General features: G+C 47.8%; 1 protein-coding gene across 1 annotated transcript in view; it reads left to right on the top strand.

Moving 5' to 3' along the window:
- Nucleotides 1-25829, top strand: part of robo2 (roundabout, axon guidance receptor, homolog 2 (Drosophila)) — a 530474-nt gene that overhangs the window by 462858 nt on the left and 41787 nt on the right. The window contains exons 19-22 of the mRNA XM_078233065.1: nucleotides 2102-2144; nucleotides 5430-5575; nucleotides 13056-13319; nucleotides 21795-21951. Coding sequence (XP_078089191.1) covers nucleotides 2102-2144; nucleotides 5430-5575; nucleotides 13056-13319; nucleotides 21795-21951 — 610 coding nt within the window. The remainder of the gene's footprint in view (nucleotides 1-2101; nucleotides 2145-5429; nucleotides 5576-13055; nucleotides 13320-21794; nucleotides 21952-25829) is intronic.

Raw genomic sequence — 25829 nt, forward strand, 5'->3', positions numbered from 1 at the left:
GACTTTCGGTGTTGCTCCGCAAGACCTCCAGATGTCCCAAAGTACTTCGTAACCAAAAAGGTCTTTACAAAGTGTGCTCATTGCACTAGAGGGGGTACAGAGGAGGTTCGCCAGGATGTTGCTGGGGTGGAGCATTTATAGAGTCATGGAAGTTTACAGCATGGAAACAGGCCCCTTTGCCCCACTTGTCCGTGCTGCCCTTTATTTTTACCACTAAGCTAGTCCTAATTGTCCACGTTTGGCCCATATCCCTCTATACCCATCTTACCCATGTAACTGTCTAAAAGCTTTGAAATGACAAAATTGTACCCGCCTCTACTACTACCTCTGGCAGCTTGTTCCAGACACTCACCACCCTCCGTGTGAAAAAATTGCCCCTCTGGACACTTTTGTACCTCGCCCCTCTCACCTTAGAATCATAGAAACCCTACAGTGCAGAAGGAGGCCATTCGGCCCATCGAGTCTGCACCGACCACAATCCCACCCAGGCCCACATATTTTACCCGCTAATCCCTCTAACCTACGCATCCCAGGACTCTAAGGGGCAATTTTTTTAACCTGGCCAATCAACCTAACCTTTGGACTGTGGGAGGAAACCGGAGCACCCGGAGGAAACCCACGCAGACACGAGGAGAATGTGAAAACTCCACACAGACAGTGACCCGAGCCGGGAATCGAACCCGGGACCCTGGCGCTGTGAAGCAGCAGTGCTAACCACTGTGCTACCGTGCCGCCCCATAAACCTGTGCCCTCTAGTTTTAGACTCCCCTACCTTTGGGAAAAGATGCTGACTATCGAGCTGATCTATGCCGCTCATTATTTCATTTGAGCGATAAGGAGAGACCAGATAGATTTGGATCGTTTTCTTTAGAGCAGGGAAGGTTTGAGGGGGGACATGATTGAGATGTGAAACACTGAGGTGTATGGATAGGGTGGATAGGGAGCAGCTGTTCCCCTTGGTTGAGGGGTCAATCACGAGGGGGCAGAGTTTTAGGGTGAGGGGCAGGAGATTCAGAGGGAATATGAGAAAAAACCTTTTCACTCAGAGGGTGGTGGGAATCTGGAATGCTCTACCTGGGAAGGTAGTGGAGGCCGGAAACCTTAAAACCTTTCGAAACATATTTGGATGAGCATTTGACAACGTTCAAAGATATGGGACAAATGCTGGAAAATGGGATTAGCGCAACTTTAGTGGTAGTTATTGTCGGTGACTCGATGGGCCGAAGGGCCTTTTCTTTGCTGTACAGCCCTATGGCTCAATGACATTGTTGCAATGTCAAAAACCCATCAGCCAAATTGTGCGAAGCAAGCTCCCACAAACAGCAATGCGACAAACAGCAGATAATCTATACTTTCCTGGTGTGCGTTTATTGATATTGACCAGGACACAGGGGATTAACCCACACGCCCTCCTCAATTCTTCTTCCAGTAGAACCAGGGTAACTTTTACATTCACCTAACAGAGCAGACTAGGGCACGGTTTAACGTCTCATCTGAAATACGGCACCTCTGACAGTGCAGCACACCCTCGCTACTGCAGCCGAGTGACAATCTGGACTCTGTGCTCAGACCTCACACATCAGCTTGGTTTGGTTAGTTCCCCTGCTCCACCTCTCGGTCAGAGGGTTGTAGATTTGAGTCCTACCCCAGTCAATTTAGTGCCTAACACAGGCTGATCCTGTAGTGCAACACTGAGAGAGTGCCACACTGTCTGAACTACCGTCCTCTGAGTGAGCTAACATGCTGCCTGCTTGTTGGGGCGTGTCCCGAAACCTCATGGCACAATTTTGAAAAAATAGCTGGTGTTCTCACAGTTCTCTGACATTCTGATCAACAATTACCAACAGAATACTGAGGATTACCACCCCCTTGGTGTTTTAAAGGGAGCTTTACACAGGTAGAGAAAATAGTAAATTTAATTTTAACACAGGCACACGCTAGAGAATCTTATTTTCAAAGTGATGAATGGTATATGGGAAGGCTAAAGGTGCTTGTAATACCGGCCTTACTCTCTGGGTGACAAGACAAGCTGGAAGTTTCTTTAACTAAATGTCCATCTCTTTTTCTCTGTTTCTTCTTCCACCCTGTGGTAAAAATGCAGTAACTTTCCAACGTGTGGATGGAGGAATCATGAGTAATGGAAGGTAAGATAATCCAATGCAAAGATCTCAATTGTTTCAATACATTCTAGAGTATAGTGGCCAAATGGGCAAGTGGTCAGCAACATCGACTATTGAGTTGTGACACAGTGGTGTCATTCAGTCAATGACACTATCAAGGGGTCAGTCACTGACACAGTGACAGGGCCGCACTATTGAGGGGTCAGTCAGTGACACAGTGAGAGGGTCACACTATCGAGGGGTCAGTCAGTCAGTCAGTGACACAGTGACAGGGCCGCACTATCGAGGGGTCAATCAGTGACAGGGCCGCACTATCGAAGGGTCAGTCAGCCAATGACACAGTGACAGGGTTGCACTATCGAGAGTTCACTCAGTGACACAGTGACAGTCAGACCAATAGGGGTTAATCCTGGCTGTAGTGTCACACATTCCAATGAAGTAATCTAGCCTGACTTTGTCCACACCCGTGGGGACACCACCTGAAGGAGCCTGTTTCCCAGGCAGAGTGAGGAGTGAAATAGAGAGAAAATTTTGAAGGGAGTCAGTTTCCATTGCGTTTGGAAAACAGTTAAAACTTGAGGAAGGTGTGTCTTGGAGGGAGTAGGCCAAACCGTTCGAGCTGTTTAATACCTTCCATATGTCAGGAAAGACATTTCAGCCAAAGCTGGTGTTGATTTGTTGGATACATGTTGGCTGCATTAATTAGACATTAGCAAACGAAGATGCTTGAGGTTGCCACTTCACATTGGCTGCCTCCAAATTGCTTTGACTCCCCAATCACACTTAATCGATCACAGAGTTACTGACTCATAGATGATGAATTGGTTGGAAAATGTTTATATGCAATTGCCATACGTTGAATTCAGATTGATGAAGGGATTCCCAGAGACTGTCTCAAAGACCGACAAAAGAACTGGTTGACTGCTCTACCTCCGACACTCTGTAAAACGCAACTCAACACTGCAGTCACCTCCCCATCATCATGTCCTTTTTAAAATATATTCACTCATTGGATGTGGCGTCGCTGGCAAGGCCAACATTTATTGCCCATCCCTAATTTCCCTTGAGAGGTGGTGGTGAGCCGCCTTCTTGAATCGCTGCAGTCCATGCTGTGCAGGTACACCCACAGTGCTGTTAGGGAGGGAGTTCCAGGATTTTTACCCTGCGATGGAATGGTGAGATATATCCAAGTCAGGATTGTGAGTGAGGTGTTGTGAAATAGGAATGTTTGCTGATTGTTGCACCAAGTTCAGCGCCATTCTTCAGATATTGAAGCAGTTCTAAATGCACAAGATTTGCACAATATTCAGGTTCGGGCTGATAAGTGACAAGTTACATTTGTGCCACACAACTGCCAGGCAATGACCATCTCCCCTTGACATTCCCTCGCATTATCATTGCCGAATCCCCCACTGTCAACCTCCTGAGGGGGCTACCATTGACCAGAAACTGAAAAGGGACCCAGCCATATAAACACTGTGGCTACAAGAGCAGGTCAGAGGCTGGGAATTGTGTGCTGAGTAACTCACCTCCTGACTCCCCGAAGCCTCTCCACCATCTACAAGGCACAAGTCAGGAGTGTGATGGGATACTCCCCACTTGCTTGGATGGGTGCAGCTCCAACAACACTCAAGAAGCTCGACACCATCCAGGACAAAGCAGCCCCCTTGATTGGCATCTACCTTCAATATTCACTACCCCCCCCGCCCCCCGGCCTCTGGTGCACAGTGGCATCTACAAGATGCACTGCAGCAACTCACCAAGGCTCCTTCGACAGCAGTTGCTAAACCCACAACCTGTGCCACTTAGACGGTCAAAGGCAGCAGATACATGGGAACAGCATCAACTGCAAGTTGTACTCCAAGCCACTCACCGTCCTGACTTGGAAATATATCGCCATTCCTTCACTGTCGTAGGGTCCACTGGAACTTCCTTCCTAACAACACTGCGGGTGTACCTACACCACACGGACTGCAGCGGCTCACCACCACTTCACAAGGGCAATGAGGGATGTCAACAACTGTTGGCCTAACCAGTGGTACTCACATTCCCTGAACAAATAGTTAAACAAAATTGAGCATTGAGTGTGGCAAGAGGTTGATCCTGGGATATTCCAGATCCGTATTGGGCAATTCCATTCCCGAATGCTTAAACCCACAGAGGCGACTGGGAAGAGTGGGGGAGATGGGGGATTAACTTGGAGAGTTGGTCATGAAATGGTGGCTGGAACTCTTCATCTTCACAACCTGCTCCAACTCTCAACATGCAACAATTCAATACGGTCCCGATCATTTTGAACAGTGTCCAGTATGTTTTATTTGATCCTTCAAATCATATTGGGTGTTGCATGCTGACTGTAGGATGACAACAGTAAGAATTTGCACATATATAGAACCTTTAACCAAGCAAAATATCCAAGCCGCTTCCCATGCTCATCGCCAAATAAACATGGACCCCCAAGCCACACAAGAAGATATTCAAAGATATTCAAACATGAGACCCCAGAACATTAGCTGAGTTTCTGGATGAATAGTCAAGTCTAGCAATAATATCACTTGGTATTATCACCAGACTATTAATTCAGAAACTCAGCTATTGTTCTGGGGACCAGGATTCGAATCCCACAGCAGTAGCTGGTGGAATTTGAATTCAATAAAAAAAATCTCGAATTAAGTCCAGTGATGATCATGAAACCATGGTCGATTGTCAGAAAAATCCATCTGGTTCCCCAATGTCCTATAGGGAAGGGAATCTGCCATCCTTACCTGGTCTGGCCTACATGTGACTCTAGAGCCACAGCAATGTGGTCGACTCTCAACTGCCCTCCAGACAAGGGCAACAAGGGATGGACAATAAATGCTGGTTAGTCGGCGACGCCCATGTCCCACAAATGAATTTTAAAAAGGTCTGGAAAAGCTTGGTCAGAAAGATTGATTTTAAGGAACATCTTAAAGGAAGAAAGAGAGGGAACACCAGAATCTCAGACTCGGACATCAATGATGGGGTGATAAAAATGCAGGACCACAATTTGCCTGATTGGTTGACTTGACTCAGTCTTGTAGGTGAAGCCATCCCCAGTGTAAGGACCTGGTTGAAAAGGCAGGGTGATTGGGGCATTAAGAGGGGCAGCACTCCAACCATTAGGGCATGCAAGTGGAATTTGTTAAGAGATGGAATGACAGTCTTTGACTTGGAGCCATATTTTTAAGTGGCCAAATGATGCCCCCAACAGGCAGAGAGGTTGAAAAATGTTGTTGAAAATTTCTGGAGTTTTTTTTTCCTTCAATTTGCCGGCTTCTCAAATTACAGCAGACCGGGCCTGTTAAATCCGGGTGAGTCCAGTTATCCCTGGCTGGCGGATTCCTGGCCTGCTACCAGCCTGCCTGTAAATGGGAGCAGCAACGGACCCACCGACCTTGGAGACCTCGGAGGAATGGGGAACTTCAATCGAGCCGGTGAGTCATTTGGAGACGGATCTGTGCCGCTTTCTGACTGGCTGCGGTGCTTATCAGGGAATTCCAGATGTGTGGAAAACAAGAGCTTTCCTTTGGGTAATTAACGGGGGAGGAAAATGTGAACATTCTGATCGTCAGGCTCAGTTATGAAGATACTTGGTTCGTGTGCAGGTGTACAACAGCAGAGGTTGCAGAGATTGAACTCGGCATTTAGACATTGAGATGAGCTTAAAAAGATGGGACTCTATCTTGAGATCAGACTTAGAAATTATTGAAATCCTACAGTACAGAAGGAGGCCACTCGGCCCATCGAGTCTGCCCCGACAGCAATCCCAACAAGGCCATATTCCCGCAACCCCACATATTTACCCCGCTAATCCCTCTAACCGACATATCCCACGACACGAATGGTGAATTTACCATGGCCATTACACCTAACCCGCGCATCTTTGGACTGTGGGAGGAAACCGGAGCACCTGGAGGAAACCCACCCAGACACGAGGAGAATGTGCAAACTCCACACAGACAGTGACCCAAGCCGAGAATCGAACCCGGGTCCCTGGCGCTGTGAGGCAGCAGTGCTAACCACTGTGCCACAATGCCGCCCCTTGATCTGACGGAGCAGCACCAGATGATAAAGGGGATAGTTTATTTTCAAGTTAAGAGATTGTACCGAATTAAGTAGGTGAGAGAAGATCACATGTCACAATTTTGGGCTGTGTAAGGCCAGGGTTAGGTTTGATGTCAGGATTTAGGCCTTTACCCAGAGAATGGGCTTTGAACAGGATGCCTGTATATGCAGTGGACACTGTTTGGCAAAATTCTTTCAAAAAACAGCAAAATCTCCTTCTGTTTTTGGGGGGGGGGGGGGGGGGGTGGCGGTTGGGGGGGGGTGTAGGGGATTACATAAGAACTCGGAGCAGGAGTAGGCCATCTGGCCCCTCGAGCCGGCTCCGCCATTCAATAAGATCATGGCTGATCTTTTCGTGGACTCAGCTCCACTTACCCACCCACTCACCATAACCCTTAATTCCTTTATTGTTCAAAAATGTATCTATCCTTACCTTAAAAACATTCAATGAGGTAGCCTCAACTGCTTCACTGGGCAGGGAATTCCACAGATTCACAATCCTTTGTGTGAAGAAGTTCCTCCTCAACTCAGTCCTAAATCTGCTCCCCCTTATTTTGAGGCTATGCCCCCGAGTTCTAGTTTCACCCGCCAGTGGAAACAACTTCCCTGCTTCTATCTTATCTATTCCTTTCATAATCTTATATGTTTCGATAAGATCTCCCCTCATTCTTCTGAATTCCAATGAATATAGCCCCAATCTACTCAGTCTCTCCTCATAAGCCAACCCTCTCAACTCAGCTTGGTGGGTGAACAGACTGGGTGAGTAGTTCAGGAGTTCAGAGCCAGAGCGACCTGGATCCATTTCGACCGCATGAGTAAATTTCAGAGTTTTAGAACCATAGAACAATGGAACATTACAGCACAGAAACAGGCCTTTTGGCCCTTCTTGGCTGTGCCGTACCATTTTTCTGCCTAGTCCCACTGACCTGCACCTGGACCATAGCCCTCCACACCCCTCTCATCCATGTACCTGTCCAAGTTTTTCTTAAATGTTAAAAGTGACCCCGCATTCACCACTTCATCTGGCAGCTCATTCCACACTCCCACCACTCTCTGGGTGAAGAAGCCCTCCCTAATATTCCCTTTAAACTTTTCCCCCTTCACCCTTAACCAATGTCCCCTCGTTTTTTTCTCTCCTAGCCTCAGTGGAAAAAGCCTGCTTGCATTCACTCTATCTATACCCATCATAATTTTATACACCTCTATCAAATCTCCCCTCATTCTTCTACGCTCCAGGGAATAAAGTCCTAACCTATTCAATCTCTCTCTGTAACTCAGTTTCTCAAGTCCCAGCAACATCCTTGTAAACCTTCTCTGCACTCTTTCAACCTTATTAATATCCTTCCTGTAATTAGGTGACCAAAACTGCACACAATACTCTAAATTCGGCCTCACCAATGTCTTATACAACCTCACCATAACATTCCAACTCTGATACTCAATACTTTGATTTATAAAGGCCAATGTACCAAAAGCACTCTTTCCGACCCTATCTACCTGTGACGCCACTTTTAGGGAATTATGTATCTGTATTCCCAGATCCAGATCTTTTTTACCTGATGTTCATCCCTGATTGCCTTGGGGAAGGTGGTAGTGAAACTCATAGAATGGTCACAGCACAGGAGGAGGCCATTTGGCCCCTTGTGTCTGTGCTGGCCCTCTGACTAAGCAAATGCCTTTCCCCTGCTGATTTTCCTTTCTTCAGATAATTATCCGGTTCCCTTTTGAAAACTGTCAATCTGTCTCCACCACACACTCGGGCCGTGCATTCCAGATCCGGACCACTTGCTGTGTGAAAAAGTCTTTCCTTAGCCTGGCTCTGCTTCTCTTACCAGTTCACCATAAACCGGACTCTCCGACTTGTGGCGAATTTAGCCACAATGTGAAGACGTTGGAGAGGGTTCGGGAAGGTTTTATGAGACTGTTTCAGGGGCTGAGAGACTTCAGTTATGTAGAATAGATTGGTGAAGCTTAGATCCTTCATTGAGAAGAGAAGCTTTAGAGGAGATCTGATGGAAGTGTTCAAAAGCATGAGGGGTCTGGATAGAGGAGATAGAGAGAAGCTGTTGCCACTGAGGAAAAGTCAAGTAACAGGGGGCACTGATTTAAGGGTGGCATGGCGGCACAGTGGTTAGCACTGTTGCCTCACAGCGCCAGGAACCCGGGTTCAATTTCTGGCTTGGGTCACTGTCTGTGCGGAGTTTGCACATTCTCCCCGTATCTGCATGGATTTCGTCCAGGTACTCCGGTTTCCTCCCACAGTCCAAAGATGTGTAGGTTAGTGGGATTAACTATGGTAAATGTACAGGGTTACAGGGATAGGGCCGAGGTAAGATGCTCTTTCGGACAGTTGATGCAGACTCCATGGGCCAAATGGCTTCCTTCTGCGCGGTAGGGATATTATGGAGAGGCAAACGAACAAGCGGTGACATGAGGAAGATTTTTTGTTTTACACAGCAAGTTATTCGGATCTGGAAGGCACTACTCGGGAATGTGGTGGAGGCAGTTTCCCTTTCAAAAGGGAATTGGATAAACACCTGGGGTGAAAAACAAAACTGCAGGGTCACAGGGAATGCACTGCTCGAGAGAATGGTGCAGACAGGAGTCACCTCGCTTTGGGTGGGGTGGAGAGGGGATCCATTATGGCGCCAAGATATGGCCATCTTGTGAGACAGTTTGGATGGGGGAGTGCAACGTTAGCTGTCCGTGACTGGCTGAAATGGAAAATAAAAATCAGAGAAGTGGCAGATCAAGGAGTTTGCACATTCTCCTCGTGTCTGCGTGGGTTTCCTCCGGGTGCTCCGGTTTCCTCCCACAGTCCAAAGATGTGCGGGTTAGGTTGATTGGCCAGGTTAAAAATTGCCCCTTAGAGTCCTGCGATGCGTAGGTTAGAGGGATTAGTGGGTAAATATGCCGGGATATGGGGGTAGGGCCTGGGTGGGATTGTGGTCGGTGCAGACTCGATGGGCCGAATGGTCTCCTTCTGCACTGTAGGGTTTCTATGATTCTATGAAGTCCTGAAACATGAGGTGAATAACTTTGTTAATTCTCCCACCTTTCTCCCCACCACTATGATTTTAATTTATGGTGGTAAAAGACCTGAGATAGCAGGCAAGGTAAAGAATGTAGGAGATTCACGGGATTGATTCCAGAGATGAGGGGTTTGTCATATGGAGAGAGATTGAACAGTTCAGGCCAACACTCTCTGGAATTTAGAAGAATGAGGGGAGATCAAATTGAGGTATACAAGATGATAAAAGGTACGGGTAAAGTAGACGTGGAGCGGATGCTTCCTCTTGTGGGGCATTCTGGGACGAGAGGTCATAGTCTGAGGATAAGGGGCAGCAAATTTAAAACAGAGTTGAGGAGAAACTACTTCTCCCAAAGGGTTGTGAATCTGTGGAATTTGCTATCCCAAAGTGCGGTGGATGTTGGGAGAGTGAGTAAATTTAAGGAGGAGTTAGACAGATTTTTAATGGGTAATGGGTTGAAGGGTTATGGGGAGAAGGCAGGAAAATGGGGATGAGGAGCATATCAGCCATGATCGAATGGCGGAGCGGACTCGATGGGCCGAATGGCCTAATTCTGCTCCTATATCTTATGAACTTATCTTATGTGGGAGAGAGCAGGAGGTGAATTGAGACCCAATGGATAGACAACATGAAGCTTGGGTATTGAGGATATGTTAATTGTGGGAGTGGCGAGGGGGAAAAAACACAAGGGAGGGAGGAGTAATTTCACAATTACGGGGCTCCTGAGAGAAAAACAGTTCGAGAGGCAGATGGTGAAATGAATTGAGAGTGGATGAAAGAAAACTAGTCAGTGGGATGGGTAGAGGAACTGGACAAGGGAGCAGTGTTCAGAGGAGTGTCGCATGTAGGCGTATCAATAAATAGGAGATAAGGGGCTAAAATTGCAGAATGAGGAAATCTCCCAATTTAACAACAGCCTTGTTCAACCCCCACCCTGGAATTTCCCTTCTGCCGTACGACATTAATCAGTGCCAGAGTGACTTTCTGGAACAGTGGAGGTGGCCCGGTGGCACAGTGGTTAGCGCCGTTGCCTCACAGCGCCAGGGACCCGGTTCGATTCTGTCCTCGGGTGACAGTAAAAACTGTGAGGAGTTTACACGTTCTCCCCGTGGGTTTCCTCCGGGTGCTCCAGTTTCCTCCCGCACTCCAAAGACGTACAGGTTAGGTGGATTGGCCGTGCTAAATTGCTGGGTTACGGGGATGGACGGGCGGGTGGGGGGTGGGGGGGGGGGGGGTGGATGCTATTTCAGTGAATTAGTGCAGACTCAATGGCCTCCTTCTGCACTCTACAGATTATATGGAGAGTGGGGTTGGGGGAAATCGGCGATAATCTTGCTGAATTGCAGATCAGACTTGAGCTGGCTGGAGGAATGTAGATAGACTGATTGTCCCATTACAACCATGCTGGCCCTTTGATAGAGTTATCCAATTAGTTTCACACCTCCCACTCTTTTCCCATTCCCCTGTAAATGTTTCCTTTTATTTAGTATTTCCTTTAATTAGTACTTATCCAAGCATCTCTTGCATGTGGCATTTGAGTTTGCTCCCAGCATCCTCTGAGCCAGTGTTCCAGATAAATGGGATGTTCGATATTTAACTGCCTTTAACGCCTCTGCAAAGCATCTGAAAATGTTTTTGTCATTCAGAGTGTGACGTTTCTGTGCTGAGTGCACAGCTGTACTGATATAGTGCGTTAACAGGGTAAAACACCCCATTTTGCTAGAAATTTTTAAAATAACTTTTATTCATTAGTGTCACAAGTTAGGCTCACATTAACACTGCAATGAAGTTACTGTGAAAATCCTCTAGTCACCACACTTCAGCGCCTGTTCAGGTACACTGAGGGAGAATTTAGCATGGCCAATGCATCAACTAGCACGTCTTTCAGACTGTGGGAGGAAACCGGAGCACCCGGAGGAAACCCACGCAGACACGGTGAGAACGTGCAAACTCCACACAGACAGTGACCCAAGTCGGGAATCAAACCTGGGTCCCTGGTGCTGTGAGGCAGCTGTGCTAATCACTGTGTCACCGTTCTGCCCATTTGAGCCATTTAAGGAAATATTAGGTCAGATGATCAAAAGCTTGGTCAAAGAGGCAGGTTTTAAAGTGGGTGATAAAGGAACAAAATAAGTGACAAGGCAGAGAGGTTTTAGGGATGGAATTCCCAGGTTTTGGGTTGAGGCAGCTGAAGATACAGCCACCAATGAAGGAGTGAGTAAAATCAGGAATGTACACGAGGTCAGAATTGGAGGGGTGCAGAGATCCTGGAGGGTCCTTGGGCTGGAGGAAGCTGTGCAATGGGTGCAGCAAAGCTGTGTGGAGATTTCAACAGGAGAATAAGAATTGCAAATGAAGCCGGCTGCTGGGGGTGCTGCGATGTGACTCCAGTATTTTCAGTGTTGCTTTTATATCTGAAGGGCGGCACAGTGGTTAGCACTGCTGCCTCACAGCACCAGGGACCCAGGTTCAACTCCAGCCTTGGGTCACTGTCTGTGTGGGGTTTGCACGTTCATAGAATCATAGAATCTCGACAGTGTGGAAGGAGGCCATTTGGCCCATCGGGTCTGCACTGACCACAATCCCACCCAGGCCCTATTCCCGTAATCCCACATATTTACCCTGCTGATTCCCTGACACTAGGGTCAATTCAGCTCTGGAGCACCCGGAGGAAACCCACGCAGACATGGGGAGAATGTGCAAACTTCGCACAGACAGTGATCCAAGGCCAGAATTGAACCCGGGTCCATGGCACTGTGAGGCAGCAGTGCTAACCACTGTGCCACCGTGCCGTCTCTCTCCATGTCTGCGTGGGTTTCCTCCGGGTGCCCCGGTTTCCTCCCACAGTCCAGCGATGTGTGGGGGAGGTGGATGGGCCATGCTAAATTGCCCCTTAGTGTCAGGGGGACCAGCATGGTAAATACATGGGGAGATGAGCATAGGGGTTGGATGGGATTGTGGCCGGTGCAGACTCAATGGGCCGAATGGTCTCCTTCTGCACTGTAGGGATTCTATGATTCTATAATGATTCTGTGGATCGTAAAGGGCACTCAGCATAAACAGATGGATCCAAAGGGTCCAGAGGAGGTTCACAAGAATGATCCTTGGAATGAAGAGCTTGTCGTATGAGGAACGGTTGAGGACTCTGGGTCTGTACTCATTGGAGTTTAGAAGGATGAGGGGGGATCTTATTGAAACTTACAGGATACTGCGAGGCCTGGATAGAGTGGACGTGGAGAGGATGTTTCCACTGGTAGGGAAAACTGGAACCAGAGGGCACAACCTCAGGCTAAAGGAACGATCCTTTAAAACAGAGATGAGGAGGAATTTCTTCAGCCAGAGAGACGTGAATCTGTGGAACTCTTTGCCGCAGAAGGCTGTGGAAGCCAGGTCATTGAGTGTCTTTAAGACAGAGATAGATAGGTTCTTGATTAATAAGGGGATCGGGGTTACGGGGAAAAGGCAGGAGAATGGGGATGAGAAAAATATCAGCCATGATTGAATGGCGGAGCAGACTCGATGGGCCAAGTGGTCTAATTCTGCTCCCAAGTCATATGGTCTTATGGATCCCACAGGGCAGTACTTGTATATCATCCCCCCGGCGGCTGGTTCATGGACTGCATCTGTCCCAGTGACACGTTAGTGCAGGGTGACACGTTGATTTTTTGAGTTGGATATGTATCTGTTTACAGCCTTTCCAACAGGTCACTGACCAGCTTCACATTTCTCTCTCTCTCTCTCTCTGTCTCCCTCTCTCTGTCTCTCCTTCTCTTCTCTCCCACCCCATCCCCTCCCTGTGCCTGGATGCCCCACGCAGCAGGTCAGGGGGAGAAGTCAGGTACTATGCTCTCTGACAGTGCCATTTACAGTAGCATCGACGTCACCACCAAGACCAGCTTCAACAGCCCGGGTCAGATCACCCAGGCCACGCCGTATGCCACCACCCAACTCCTGCACTCCAGCAGCATCCAAGAGCTAGCCGTGGATCTCCCCGACCCCCAGTGGAAGGCTTCCATCCAACCGAAGCCGGACTTGACCGGCTGTGGTTACTCGCTACCGGATCAGAGCAAGTTTAATAACGGTGAGTGAGAGGATGGTACCACCTGAGGTAAGTCCAAGCTGGCTCCGCGCACTGGTTCAGTTGACAGACAAACTAAATGCCTTTAATTGTACCTTAAAGAGGGAGTGTCACCATCGGGACCTTAGTTTTATTGAAAATAAAAAAATCAATTCAACAGATTTCTAATTGGATTTTAACATCCTCTTCATGTGAATATGAGCTTTCTGGTTGAGTTTAGATTAATCTACCCACCTTCTCCCCATATCCCTCAATCCCACTTTCTCCCCATATCCCTCAATCCCACCTTCTCTCCATACCCTCAATCCCGCATTCCCCCAATCTCACTACTGTTCAATGTTCTGTTATTTATTTGAACACTCATTAGGGTTGTCCTTACCCAAGATTTATTGTGTACTGTTTGCAGGTTAATTGAGCTTAGTGACACAGTTCAAGCCAGATGGTCTTAACAGAAAGTAACTATTAAATGTAGAATTAAAATTAAAGACAAAGAGAAATTGAATTGTTGCAGCTCCGATTGTGGAATTATTGTGAGATATTTATCAAAGTCCATTAAGGATGACTTACATTTGCATAGTGCCTTTAACAGTAAACATCCCAAGTCCTCGGAACCATTATCAAACAAAAATTCACAGCGAGACATATCAGGTATTTGGCCAGGCGACCAAAACCCTGCCCGAAGGAGGAGGTTTTAAGGAGCATCTCATACAACAGGAGAGAGAGAGAGAGCGGTGGAGATTCAGAGTGTCTTCCAGAAGAAAAGAAGGGCAGAGAGAGTTAGTGAGAGAATTACAGAGTCAGGTACGGACATCTGTGCTGGAATGATTAAGCTCTGACGAAGGGCCATCTAGACTCGAAACGTTGGCTCTATTCTCTCTCCACACAGACGCTGTCGGACCTGCTGAGGTTTTCCAGCACACTCTGTTTTTGTTGTGCTGGAATGATTAGCGACCAGGATTGGAGTGCAAAAGGTTGCAGGGTGGGAGGAGGTTACAGGAAGAGGAAAGTGGTGGGGGGAGAGGATGAGGCCATAGAGGGATTGGAACTCAAAGGTGAGGGGTGAGATTCTCCAGCCTCCCAGCCGTGTGTTTCCCGCCAGCAGGTGGAGCATTGTTCTCTGGAGGTGGGATTCGCTGGTCCCGCTGCTGTCAATGGGAATCCCCATCGATGTCACCCCCACCTCTCCCCGGAGGTGCGCTGCCGGAGGGACCAGAGATTCCCGTCGGTGTGAACGGTTGGAGAATTCAGGCTGGGAATTTTCTGATGGAGACATTTCCGATGTAGGTCAGTGAGCACAGAGGTGATAGGGGAACTCTTCTCCTGAGTAAGGACATGGGCAGCAGAGTTTGGATGACCTTAGGTTTTTGGAAGGGGAAATATTGGACTCCTCTGATTTCTAGCTGCCCAGATGGCGATGAAGCAGGTGGAATAGTCTCCACAGGGCAGTTAGTTTTGATGCTGAATGCTTTGAAATTACCTTCAAATGTTGTCTGAATGAGACTGAACGAGAGGTCACCCGATGGTGAGATTCACTTTTTAACCTCGCGAGCATTTTATATTCTTTTTCCCCTCAAAACCTCCGCAGCAGCTGCATTAACTGCATGTCCTTGCATGTGCTTGTGCCATGTGCTAAACACCTGATGCCACTGTGACTTTTACCCTTTGACCTTTAGCCCTGCTTTTCATCCCTGACTACCGATTGGCTGAGGGATTGTCTAACAGAATGCCTCACAACCATTCTGAGGACTTCAGCACCTCCAGCTCCCACAACAGCTCTGAAAGAAGTCTCTCAGGTTTGTCTGCGAAACTAACACCATACCCTCTGCCCTGCCGCGAACAGGTTTGGCAACGCGTTACTGAGCATGCTCCAAGGTATGACAAACTATTCCTTCTGCACTATCCTAATCTTGTCCAAGAGGTGGGACCTGTGGGAAGATGTTATGCTGAAAGGTTTGAAGTATTTTTCGTTGAGGAACCTGGTTTAAAAACCCAGTACTGGTTGCGGATTAATTTGGCTTCCGTGCAGAACAGGTCTAACCTGTAACCACCCCGGAACATCCCGAATCATTTTCCTGCAAAATTCACTGCGCACTGTTTAAACAAATTGAACCAACTTCACAAGTGATGTTTTTAAAATGATAACTCGTAAGCATCAGAATTCAGGAGACTGGACACATATCCGGGAGAGTGAAAAGCAATGAGTAAACAACACCATGGCAACAAGAATATAAACTAGAGGGAGTTTTAATCTTTTTCCAAACTGGACCCTACCAGCCTTAGGAATATTCAACAGACAGTATAGAGGGAACTTTACTCTGTATCTAACCCCGTGCTGTACCTGTCCTGGGAGTGTTTGATGGGGACAGTGTAGAGGGAGCTTTACTCTGTATCTAACCCCGTGCTGTACCTGTCCTGGGAGTGTTTGATGGGGGACAGTGTAGAGGGAGCTTTACTCTGTATCTAACCCCATGTTGTACCTGTCCTGGGAGTGTTTGATGGGGACAGTGTAGAGGGAGCTTTACTCTGTATCTAACCCCGTGCTGTACCTGTCCTGGGAGTGTTTGATGGGGACAGTGTAGAGGGAGCTTTACTCTGTATCTAACCCCATGTTGTACCTGTCCTGGGAGTGTTTGATGGGGACAGTGTCGAGGGAGCTTTACTCTGCATGCAATGTGTTTTACCTCGCCAGGGTGTGCTTGATGGGATAGCATAGAGGGAGCTTTACTCTGCATGCACTTTATTTTGTAGCTGCATTAAGATTGTCTGAAGTAGCAATGTTCATTATCCTCACGTTTAGTGAAAACTCTCTGGAACAGGAAAGGATGGTGTGCAACATCTTGTGACATGTGTCAGCATTTATTATATAAATCAGTATTTGTGTACAACCGATAAATATTTCCCAATTCCTGGCACTGACAAAGACAGTGTTCCCATGTGGTGATTCCTACTCTGCGACACTCCTCAACCCCCTCTCCCCCCGCCTGTCCCCTCCACAGCCCAAACCCACTGTATCTTCCTTCAGGGTGGCACAGTGGCACAGACACTGCTGCCTCACAGCGCCAGAGACCCAGGTTCGATTCCCGGCTTGGGTCACTGTCTGTGCGGAGTCTGCACATTCTCCCCATGTCTGCGTCGGTTTCCTCCCACACTCCAAAGATGTGTAGATTATGTGAATTGGCCGTGCTAAATTGACGCTTAGTGTCTAAAGATATGTAGGTTAGATGGATTAGCCGTGGTAGATGTGGGGTTACAGAGATAGGGCAGGGCAGAGGGCCTGGGTAAGATATTCTGTCAATCGTCGGTAGAGATTCGATGGGCCAAATGGCCTTTTCTGCATTCTATGATTTCAGTTAGCCTGTACAAGTTGCACGGTCCACTTCTCCTGATTATCACTCATACCTGGACCATTCCCCGTTTTCCCATCAGTTTCTCCTCCTGACCATCTCAATCTGTTCATTATACAACCGAAAAGCCCCTGAGAATATTGCAAGCACTCAGACAGCATCTGCACAGAAAGGAAACAAACAACTTAATGTTTCAGATGGGTCAATTTGTCAAAAGCGGTCTTGCCTGAAACACCAACCTACCTCTGCCTCCACAGATGCTTTCTGTCTGGCTCACTGCTTCTCTGTATGTTCATTCAGCTTTCCAGAGTTTGCAGAATTTTTTAGCACCCAGCTCCACCCACCCTCCCCCTCCGCCCCCAGCTTTGTGCCTCCCCCTTTCTCTTTTCCCAAATCTTCAGCCTGCAGTGAATCTGCAGCCCATCTCACATCCTGCCCATTTTGGTTCACAGAGGAATGGGAGGAGGCCATTCAGCCTTCGTGAGCCTATTCTGCCAAACAATTCGATTGTGGATACTCTCCACCTTGCTGTTTTCGCCCTTCCGTCCCTTGCTAAACAATAATTTCCGTTTTGAAGCTTTTATTTGACACCCCGCCCCCAACTCAACAGCCTTTTATGGGAGAGAGTTCCAGGTTTGTGTAGTCCGATGCTTCCTGACATCACCCTTGATTTAATTTTAAAGTTACGATCCGTTCTTCTGGACTCCCCGTAACAGAAGAAATAGTTTATTTCTCTCTCTCTCTCACTCTCTCTCTCTCTCTCTCTACCTTAATGGATCCTTTAATCATATTAAATATCTCAATTAGGTCATCCCTTAACCTTCTACACTCAGGCAAATATTCATCTACATTGATGGTTTCTATTCATTAATCACGTCTCTCATGCACTTTTCTGATGTTATCCTCGCCGTCTTTCTCTCTTGCATCCGCCGTGAATTTCACTTCAAAGAACAAAGAACAGTACAGCACAGGAACAGGCCCTTCGGCCCTCCAAGCCTGTGCCAGTCACGTTGTCCTATCTAGACCAACTGCTTATATCACTCTATTCCTGTTTGTTCATATGCCTATCAAGATAAGTCTTAAATGTCGCTAACGTATCTGCCTCAACCACCTCACTTGGCAGTGCATTCCAGGCCCCCACCACCCTCTGTGTAAAAAACTTCCCCCGCACCTCTCCACTGAACCTTTCCCCCCTTACCTTGAACCCGTGCCCCCTTGTAATTGTCATTTCTGCCCTGGGACAAAGCTTCCAAGTGTTCACCCTATCTATACCTCTCATAATTTTATAAATTGAGGTCGTTCCTCAGTCTCCGTCTTTCCAGGGAGAAAATTCCAGTTTATTCAACCTCTCATAGCTAATACCCTCCATAGCAGGCAACATCCTAGTATGGAGGGTACTTTTCTGTACTCTTCATCTGAAACTCTGCTGCCAGTATCTTAATTCACGCAAGCTCCCTTTCACCCATCAACCCCGATGTTCACTGACCTAACAGCGGTTCCCGAGCAGGCAGTGCAGAGGTTATCAAATTCTTATCCTTGTGTTTCAAATCCCTCCATGGCCTTGCCCCTCCCTGTCTCTGCCATCCCATCCCACCCCACAACCCTCTGAGATATCAGCGCTCCTCACGTTTCAGCCTTCCATGCCGCCCGAGTTTGATCGCTTCACCGTTGGCAGTCATTGGCTTTGGCTGCCCAAACCCGAGGCTCCGGAATTCTCCCCTCGAAACATCTCTGCCTCTCTGTCGCTCCCTGCTAAAAACCAGGAAATCTCCTGATGTGACTGACTGCCGAATTTTATCTGGCAATGCTCCTGTCCAGCACCTTAAGATATTTTACTGTGTTAAATGTGCTGAAGCTCCAGTGGCTACTTCACTATCTCTTTCCCACCCACTCCTCCCCCGTACAGGTTGGACCATCTGCTTTGTCCTCACCCCACTTTCCTCATCGTCAGCCCTGCTAAAAACCTCCTTGATTCCTTCCCTCACCCCCTCACTCCCAGCTCTCCTTTTTAACCTTCTACAGCTGAGCTGTTGCTATCTGATTGTCTCGTTACCTTAGGGGCGGCACGGTGGCACAGTGATTAGCACTGCTGCCTCACAGCGCCAGGGACCTGGGTTCAATTCCGGCCTTGGGTCACTGTCTGTGTGGAGTTTGCACGTTCTCCCCATGTCTGCGTGGGTTTCCTCCGGGTGCTCCAGTTTCCTTCCACAGTCCAAAGATGTGCGGTTTAGGTTGACTGGCCATGATAAATTGACCCTCGTGTCAGGGGGATTATCAGGGTAAATATGTGGGGTTGTGGGAATAGGACCTGGGTGGGATTGTGGTCAGTGCAGACTCGATGGGCCAAATGGCCTCCGTCTGCACTGCAGGGATTCTATGATTCTATCTCTTTCCTCAACATTGTTGGCGTAACTTCTTCACTATCTCTCACCCCATCCATTCCTGTCACACAGTCCTCACCTGTTCAATCTTGAATCAGAAGGTCATGGGATGCCTGTGACAAGCGGAGTCCCTTTGTTCCATTAGCATGGTTGGTTTGAGTATGTTTAGTCACTAATAAATCCAGTAGGGAACACAGCAGAAACTTCCTTGTCCAGAGAATGGTGATAATATGGGACTGCTTTAACGTGTGACAGTTCTTCAGCATTAACAGTCTGCTACTTCACCGTTATTCAAGGGTGTGGAGATGGACAGGCCTTTCCTCCACAGCCAGCCACCTCCTCATACCCCCTTTCCTCCACCCCTCCACCCTCAGCCCCAACATCAAGAGCTCGTTTGTTGTCCATGTGTTACCATGTCCAAGATTGGGAAGGTCGCGACTTTGTCTTCTTTCTGACCACATTCTTCTACCTCACTTCATCGTGGCCATCTTCTGACACATCTCCTGGACAGCAATGTGGTTGACTCTTAAATGCCCTCAGGGATGGGCAATAAATGCCCAGCCAGTGACACCCACATCCTATGAACGGATCAAAATAAAACTCACCTCAAGATATTTGATCTGTACCCCACTCCACTCTGGACCAAGCATCTTCCCTTCCACCAATGAGCTGCTGGTTCCCTCTCACCCGCTATCACTTGTAGTGATGAAATAGACACCCAAAAATTCATTCAACTGGAAGAGAGCCTTTCCTTCACCTATTTGGGCTCTGTTTGAAATAGAAAGGAATTCAAATCAAACTGTACAAAGTATAGAATCATAGAATCCCTGCAGAAGAGGCCATTCGGCCCATCGAGTCTGCACCAACCCTCTGACAGAATATCTTACCCAGCCCCCTCCTCTCAGCCTTATCCCTGTAATCCCATACATTTACCATGGCTATTCCATTTAGCCTCCACATCTTGAGGCAGCAATGGGCAATTAAGCATGGCCAATTCACCTAAGCTGCATACCTTTGGACTGTAGGAGGAAACCGGAGCACCCGAAGGAAACCTAAGCCGACACAGGGAGAATGTAGAAACTCCACACAGACAGTGACCCAAGGCGGGAATCGAACCCAGGTCCCTGGCGCTGTGAGGCAGCAGTGATAACCACTGTGCCACCGTGTCACGGACAATGACCATCTTGAAGAAGCAGTCACCGCAGGGAGAAACAGATACTCATTGAGTTCCAAGACCATTCAGAGAAGATCTGCCTTTTTCCCCTGAGGTTGAATTCATTCACTCCTGTTCGGCAGAGTGCAGGTGCATGTTCTTCCCATATCTCCCCTATCTCGGGAGCTGTTGAATCTCTCCAGGTCATTGAGTGTCTTTAAGACAGAGATAGATAGGTTCTTTAAGTTTATTTATTAGTCACAAGTAAGGCTTACATTAAGACTGCAATGAAGTTACTGTGAAATTCCCCCAGTCGCCACAGTCCGGCGCCTGTTCGGGTCAATGCACCCTAACCAGCACGTCTTTCAGAATGTGGGAGAAAATCGGAGTACCCGGGGGAAACCCACGCAGACATGGGGAGAACATGCAAACTCCACACAGACAGTGACCCAAGCCGGGAATTGAACCCAGGCCCCTGGCGCTGTGAGGCAGCAGTGCGAACCATTGTGCTACCGTGCCACCCCCAGTGAAGTGAGGGTTGTTCTTGATTAATAAGGGGATCAGGGGTTATGGGGAGAAGACAGGAGAATGGGGATGAGAAAAATATCAGCCATGATTGAATGGCAGAGCAGACTCGATGGGCCGAGTGGCCTAATTCTGCTCCTATGTCTTATGGTCTATGGCTGTCTGGGGTATCTCTTCACAGCCACCATCCGCCCACCCCGCTGCATCCCCCCGCCCCGCTGCATCCCCCCTACCTTGCCCTCCATGCCAAGTGATACAAGTGGGCAATTAGAAAGATCGCAACAAGGCCTGACCTTCTTCTGCTGGTGCTTAGCTCACTGATCACCTGCTCAGACATGGGTGCAGAATTCATGGGTGGGACTTGAAGATCCCGTTGCCTGCAGGGGCGGGGCTGGAAAATGTGGCAAGCTACTCGAAACTCCATCGATTCCAGCGGGGTCGTGAGATCCAGCTGGCAGGAGGGACCGTGACATTCCAGCCCATGGAACTGCATCCCAACCTGATCCAGGACCTTGAGAAGTGGAGGAGCCAGGATAAGAAACCAAGAAAAATAATAGGGAAATTGGGTGGAAGAAAAGCATGTGGCAAGAAAGACAGGATTGAACGGGCTGGCGCGAGGAAAAGAGAAGATTGAGGGTGACCTGATAGAGGGCTTCAAAGATATGAAACGGTGACCTAGAGATGGTTTCACTTGTGATATCAGAACGGGGGTTACTAACATACAATATTCACCAATAAATTAAACAGGGAGTTTGGACAAATCTTCTTTACCCAGAGAGTGGTGAGAACGTGGAACTCGCAGGTAATAGTTGAGGTGAACAGCATAAAAATGTCTAAGGGAAACTAGATAAACTTGAGAGGGAAAGGAATAGACAGATATTTTGGTGGCTTTAGATGAGGCAGATTGGGAGAATGCTTGTGTGCATCGGAAAGTGGCCTGTTTCTGCACTGGAAATACTTCCTAAAAAGACCATTCAGTCTAGCTGGAGGGCAGCCTCTCTCCTAGCTTAGTGTCTGAAAAGTTCATTGTTCCATTTCGCTGGAGTGTGATGTAATGTCTTGTGAAACTTCGCAGGTGGCAAAAGTGGGAAGAAGAAGAAAAACAAAAGCAGCGTTAAGCCGCATAAGAACGCAGGCTCCAACTGGTCCAATGTCCCACTGCCCCCTCCGCCAGTGCAGCCGCTACCCGGTACAGAGCTGGACCACTACATCATGGACCACCATGAAAACGGGTAAGATGTTTCTTTCTTGACATTTCTCCCCTCAGCCTGCCTTGAATCTCACTCCACACTGAGTTAAGATGAGTTGACCTTTTTGAGGATTGGGCCTTGCAATCACTGAAGCACCGGCCCGATTCAGCCAATTGCTTTTATTAGCCTCCTGGACTTCACATTTGAGTTGGACAATTTCAGACAAGGAACTCTCTCCTCCAGTGCGACTTTTCTTTTGCCGAATGTCAGCCTTGCATGTTTTTGCTTTTAATTTGATTTGATTTGATTTATTATTGTCACATGTATCAGTATACAGTGAAAAGTATTGTTTCTTGCGCACTATACAGACAAAGCGTACCATTCATAAAGAAGGAAAGGAGAGAGTGCAGAACGTTTGTTAGAGTCAGAGCAAGGGTGTAGAGAAAGATCAACTTAATGCGAGGTAGGTCCATTCAAAAGTCTGATGGCAGCAGGGAAGAAGCTGTTCTTCAGTCGGTTGGTACGCGACCTCAGACTTTTGTATCTTTTGCCCGACAGAAGAAGGTAGAAGAGAGAATGTCTGGGGTGCGTGGGGTCCATAATTATGCTGGCTGCTTTTCTGAGGCAGCGGGAAGTGTAGACAGAGTCAATGGATGGGAGGCTGGTTTGCGTGATGGTTTGGGATACATTCACGATCTTTTGTAGTTTTCTTGCAGTCTTGGGTAGAGCAGGAACCAGGTTCTCTCCCTTAATAAATAAACACCCTCCTTGCTTTGGCTGAATGCAATGATGATTCACCAACTTAACCATTGAGAAGCCGTGGTTTCAGGGCTTACTCATGGAACACCCGGCCACAGTCCAACTTCACTGTTTCTGACACACCAACAGAAAATGTCCTGCAGGAGTGTCAGGGTGGCACAGGTGAGAACAGAATGTGTGTGGACTGGAGCAAGGTAAATGTAACGTTGCCATCATCCCAGATACCGTAGGCACTGACTGGTGGTGATTTAACCTGGGGATCACACGCCTCAGGCAAGGGACAAGGTTGAGAAGGCAGAACTTTTATGAATAATTCATGTGGGACTGAAGAACAACTCGAGGGGTTGACTGCATCATTCAGGCAGTACTGATGGAATGCCACACTACCGAAGATGTCTCTTTTGCCTGGGATATTCAACCAAAACCTTGGATAACCTGTAAAGCTGCCATATAAAATCTCACATCCACTGTTCTCAAAGTTGCCTGTGCCCTGGACTATGGTGACTTTATCTTTATCTTACTTCAGTCACACCCATTCTGTTGCCACCTGCGCCACTCTTGAAACTGCTAGAGGGCATTTCTCAGTTTGTCAAAAACAAGTTGGACTGAAGCAGGATGTTACATGTGTGTTTGACTGTATCAGTGTCGAGGGAGCTTTACTCTGTATCTAACCCCGTGCTGTACCTGTCCTGGGAGTGTTTGATGGGGACAGTGTAGAGGAAGCTTTACTCTGTATCTAACCCCGTGCTGTACCTGGCCTGAGAGTGTTTGATGGGGACAGTGTTGAGGGAGCTTTACCCCATATCTAACCCTGTGCTGTACCTGTCCTAGAAATCATAGAAACCCTACAGTGCAGAAGGAAGCCATTCGGCCCATCGAGTCTGCACCGACCACAATCCCACCCAGGCCCTACCCCCACATATTTTACCCGCTAATCCCTCTAACCTACACATCCCAGGACTCTAAGGGGCAATTTTTAACCTGGCCAATCAACCTAACCCGCACATCTTTGGACTGTGGGAGGAAACCGGAGCACCCGGAGGAAACCCACGCAGACACGAGGAGAATGTGCAAACTCCACACAGACAGTGACCCGAGCCGGGAATCGAACCCGGGACCCTGGAGCTGTGAAGCAACAGTGCTAACCACTGTGCTACCGTGCCGTCCTGGGAGTGTTTGAAGGGGACAGTGTAGAGGGGGCTTTACTCTGTATCTAACCCCATGCTGTACCTATAGCAGTGCTGTACCTGTACACCCACAGTGCTGTTAGGGAGGGAGTTCCAGGATTTTGACCCAGTGACAGTGAAGGAACTGTCCAAGTCAGGATGGTGAGTGGCTTGGAGGGGAACCTCCAGGTGTTGGCATTCTCATGTTTCTGCTGCCCTTGTCCTTCTAGATTGTAGACATCATGGGTTTGGCAGGTGCTGTGAGAAGAGCTTTGGTGATGTCCCTGCAGTGCATCTTGTAGATGGTACACACGGCTACCACTGTGCGTCGGTGGTGGAGGGAATGAATGTTTTTTGGAAGGGGTTCTGATCAAGCGGGCAGCTTTGTCCTGGATATGATGAGCTTCTTGAGTGTAAGTGAAGGGAGGCAAGTGGAGAGTATTCCATCACACTCCTGACTTGTGTCTTGTAGATGGTAGACAGGCTTTGGGAGTCAGGAGTTGAGTTACTCGCCACAGGATTCCCAGCCTCTGACCTGCTCTTGCAGCCACTGTGTTTATGTGGCTGGGTCCAGTTCGGTGCCTGGTCAATGGTAACCCCCAGGATGTTGATAGTGGGGGATTTAGCAATGTTAATGGTTCTGAATGTCAAGGGGAGATGGTTAGATTCTCTCTTGTCAGAGATGGTCATTGCCTGGCAATCGTGTGGCACAATGTCACTTGTCTTCCCAAACCTGGATATTGTCCAGGTCTTCTTGCATTTGGACATTGGCGCAGTGTAGAGGGAGCTTTACTCGGTCTCTAAGCTGATGATCTCAGGATGAATCAGGTAAACCTCACAAGTCATTTCAGAGTTAATGGAGAGTTTGGCTATTTGAGCATAGAAACAGCTGCAGGTACTAATTCCTTGTTAGTAGAATGCGCCAGTCACTCTCTTTCCTGATATCAGTCTGATCCAACACACTCCCGGGTAAGGAGAACAATGAAGTCATGATCTTGCACTGGAGTTATTAAAGTTTCACAAAGTCTATGAGCCAAGTTTATAATCAAATTGGTGTAATCTGCACGACCAGCGGTCTGGTGTGTGTGTGTGTGTTGCTTCACTGTAATGTGTTCTTTATGTAACTGTGCAAAATTATATTAGTTGTCCTGGCAACTCCAGTTACTAAGAAGACTAATGGAATCAGTAGGATTGGCAGAGAGTGCCAGCGGGACTGGCCGTCTTTGCCATCTCAAACCCTCAACCAGTTTATCCTTTCCAATTTCCACATCTCTGACATCTCTTAAAGCTGACCGCACCAAGTCCTGTATAACCGAGGAACAAAAGTAAGAATTTTAAAGCTGAGTACTGTGTGCAATTCTGGTCACCCTATTATAGAAAGGATATTATTAAACGAGAAAGATTTACATCGGATGCTACCGGGACTTGATGGATTGAGTTATAAGGAGAGGCCGAATAGACTAGGACTTTTTTCTTTGGAGTGTAGGAGGCTGAGGGGTGACCTTATAGAGGTCTATAAAATAATGAGGGGCATAGACAAGGTAGATAGTCAATATCTTTTCCCAAAGGTAGGGGAGTCTAAAACTAGAGGGCATAGGTTTAAGGTGAGAGGGGAGAGATACAAAAGTGTCCAGAGGGGTAATTTCTTCACACAGAGAGTGTGAGTGTCTGGAACGAGCTGCCAGAGGTAGTAGTAGAGGCGGGTGCAATTTTGTCTTTTAAAAATCATTTGGACAGTTACATGGGTAAGATGGGTATAGAGGGATATGGGCCTAACTTAGTGGTTTTAAACAAAAAGCGTCATGGACAAGTTGGGCCGAAGGGCCTGTTTCCATGCTGGAAACCTCTATGACTCTATCATAGAACGTCTGAAATACGAAGGGGAGGAAGTTCTATTACAGCTAAGTTTAAGTTTATTTATTAGTGTCACAAGAAGGCTTACATTAACACTGCAATGAACTTACTGTGAAAATCCCCTAGTCGCCACACTCCAAC

Source organism: Mustelus asterias, chromosome 17 (genome assembly GCF_964213995.1).
Source record: "Mustelus asterias chromosome 17, sMusAst1.hap1.1, whole genome shotgun sequence".
NCBI lineage: Eukaryota > Metazoa > Chordata > Chondrichthyes > Carcharhiniformes > Triakidae > Mustelus > Mustelus asterias.